At 47.7% G+C, this 2,662-nt stretch overlaps 1 gene segment (V, D, J or C); it reads right to left on the reverse strand.

The window, feature by feature from the left end:
* Nucleotides 1–921: 921 nt before the first annotated feature.
* On the reverse strand, nucleotides 922–1,224 carry LOC112123613 (the record flags this gene model as incomplete). The annotated part of the segment is given in 1 exon segment: nucleotides 922–1,224. A coding segment is annotated over 1 exon segment (303 nt), but the record flags the coding sequence as incomplete, so codon positions are not given.
* Nucleotides 1,225–2,662: the final 1,438 nt, after the last annotated feature.

Raw genomic sequence — 2,662 nt, forward strand, 5'->3', positions numbered from 1 at the left:
CAGGGATGGTCTAGGTAATACTTAAATACTTAGTCCTGCCATAAGTGTAGGGGACTGGACGTTATGGCCTCCCTTCCAGTTCTTTGATTTTGTGTGTGTGTGTGTGTGTGTGTGTGTGTGAAGTAGAAAAAGGGTTGAGAATAGCTCTTAGCATGGCAGTGTCTGAGGTGGAGCAATTCCAGGGTGAATCATTAATCCAGAGCCCCACACTGCCCCCCCGACCCGTCTCTCTGATGCTTCCGTCACCGTGTTACTTGAAGTCCGTGGCTCACAGCGCCTGGCAGGCGGTGAACTCTTTGTGTTGCTGCTGTCAGGAAGGCTTTTGTCTGACCCGGACTGGCTTTATGGTTGATGCATACACAGTAATTGTATTTGTGTGTCTGTTTGTGTGTTTGTTTGTGTTTATGCGTGTACTCGTTCGTATGTGTGTGTTTCTGGGTGTATATAGATGGATGCGTTTATTTGTTTGTGTCTTTGCAATTGCTTTTTCATGTGTGTTTAGTGGTGTATTTGCTTTTGAGTGATTGTATATATTAATGTGGTTGTATGTGTGTTTGCACACTTCCTCGGTGTGTGTACTTCTGTGTTTTTGTGTAGCAGTGATTACCTGAATGTGCTTGTGTGCGTATTTTTCTGTATGCAGCACTGTTTTGTCCGTGTGTCTGGAATAGAAAAAAAGGGAAGAGAATAATCATTACAACACATTGTTTGATGCACAGAGGAATTCCAGTGCGAGTGAATTAAACCAATGATGAAATTATGCCCATCTGCAGCTATTTATAGCCTGGGAGACTTTCTCTGGGCTGCTCTCATCCCCTGTCCCTGGCAGTCTGCAGCTGGTGAGCGCCCTCAGCAGCAGACACGTTGCGCTGTTACTGCAGGGGAAGGTTTTTGTCTGAGCTCAGACTCACTTCCCCTCACTGTGTGACTCGTGCAGTAATACACGGCGGTGTCCTCCGCTCTCAGACTGGTCATTTGCAGGTAGAAGTTGGTGCTGTCCTTGGAGGCTGTGAATCGGCCCTGGACGGAGGAGGCGTAGTACTTGCTTCCCTCATTGTAATACCAAGCCAGCAACTCCAGCCCCTTTCCGTGCTCCTGTCTGATCCAGCCCATCCAGGCGCTGCTCAGAGTGAACCCACTGCTGACACATTGCAGTTTATGGCACTCTCCGGGTTTCTTCAGCGCTGGCCCCGACTGGGTCAGAACCACCTGTGAGCGGGGCCCCTGGGGGAGAAGGGGGGAAATGGCAGATTGTAAATAAAGCTCAGTCAGCAGAGGAAACCGGTAATTTATTAGCGCCGGATTCAAGGAGCGACTGAAAATAACCAGGGAACAGTGGGAGAACCAGCCACACTGGGCACTTTGTACATCAGTCGGGGTGAGACGACAGAAGAGAGAAGTGTCACACAGCACATCGATAGCAGCAGCAATAGTACCAGATACCCGGCCCCTCCTGTGTATTAATGGGGGATAATGTACCTTCCAGCGCCGCTACAAAGAACATGAAGTGGAGACAAAGACTCATTTCCCCTGGTGTTGTTGGGGAAAGTTTTGCAGGCGATTGGCAGGTTCACAGACCCAGGGCGCTGCGGATTGTCTCTCCGGGTGCAGCCTGGGTAGAGATAGAGACAGATTTAAACAGGAACCTGTCCCCTTATTTGCATATCCCGCCCCTTATAAGAGACACAAACTCCCTCCCTGAGTGATGTGAATTATTCGCAATAGGGCTCAGGGAAAGAGAATCAGACTGTGTCTTGCCGTCTGTTTGTGCAGCGCCTGACACAGTGCGAGGAGCTCCTGAGTATACTTGTGCATAAGAAAGAAATTAACAACTCCCTGGAATTACCTAAGATCTGTAGAGGCGAATATAAAGCCTAGTGCAGGGTTTATTGTATTCACTGAATAGACTCCCATTCCTGTTAGTAGGCTTTGGATCAGAGCCTTAGAGAGAAGAATATTTCCTAGAAAACAGGGCAGATACAGAAGACCTTGTCTTGGAGCGGGACGCCCAGAGGTGTGTGAAAGCAATGCTCTCTTTGCAGACTATGTGGGTACTGTAGCTGTAGGCAACTATTTTCAAAGGGGACTGAATTAGTTAGTAGCTCAACTTCCAAACAGTTTCAATATGATCTGGGCCCCTAACTCCACTAGGCCCCATTGCAAATCCCACCTGGAGGTATCATACTGCATAGTTCCTTCTCCAAATGGCAAGAACATAAGAATATAGGAATGGCCAGACTGGGTCAGACCAAAGGTCCATCTAGCCCAGTATCCTGTCTTCTGACAGTGGCCAGTGCCAGGTGCCCCAGAGAGAATGAACAGAACAGGGAATCATCAAGTGATCCACCCCTGTTGCCTATTCCCAGCTTCTGGCAAACAGAGGCTAGGGACACCATTCCTGCCCATCCTGGCTAATAGCCATTGATGGACCTATCCTCCATGAATTTATCTAGTTCTTTTTTGAACCTTCTTATAGTCTTGGACTTCACAACATCCTCTGGCTAGGAGTTCCACAGGTTGACTGTACTGTGTAAAGAAATACTTCCTTGTGTTTGTTTTAAACCTGCTGCTTATTAATTTCATTTGATGATCCCTAGTTCATGTGTTACCAGAAGGAGTAGAAAGAACAGGAGTACTTGTGACACCTTAGAGACTAACAAAT

Source organism: Terrapene carolina, unplaced genomic scaffold, assembly GCF_002925995.2.
Source record: "Terrapene carolina triunguis isolate 2854851 unplaced genomic scaffold, T_m_triunguis-2.0 Scaffold20214, whole genome shotgun sequence".
Classification (NCBI taxonomy): domain Eukaryota; kingdom Metazoa; phylum Chordata; order Testudines; family Emydidae; genus Terrapene; species Terrapene triunguis.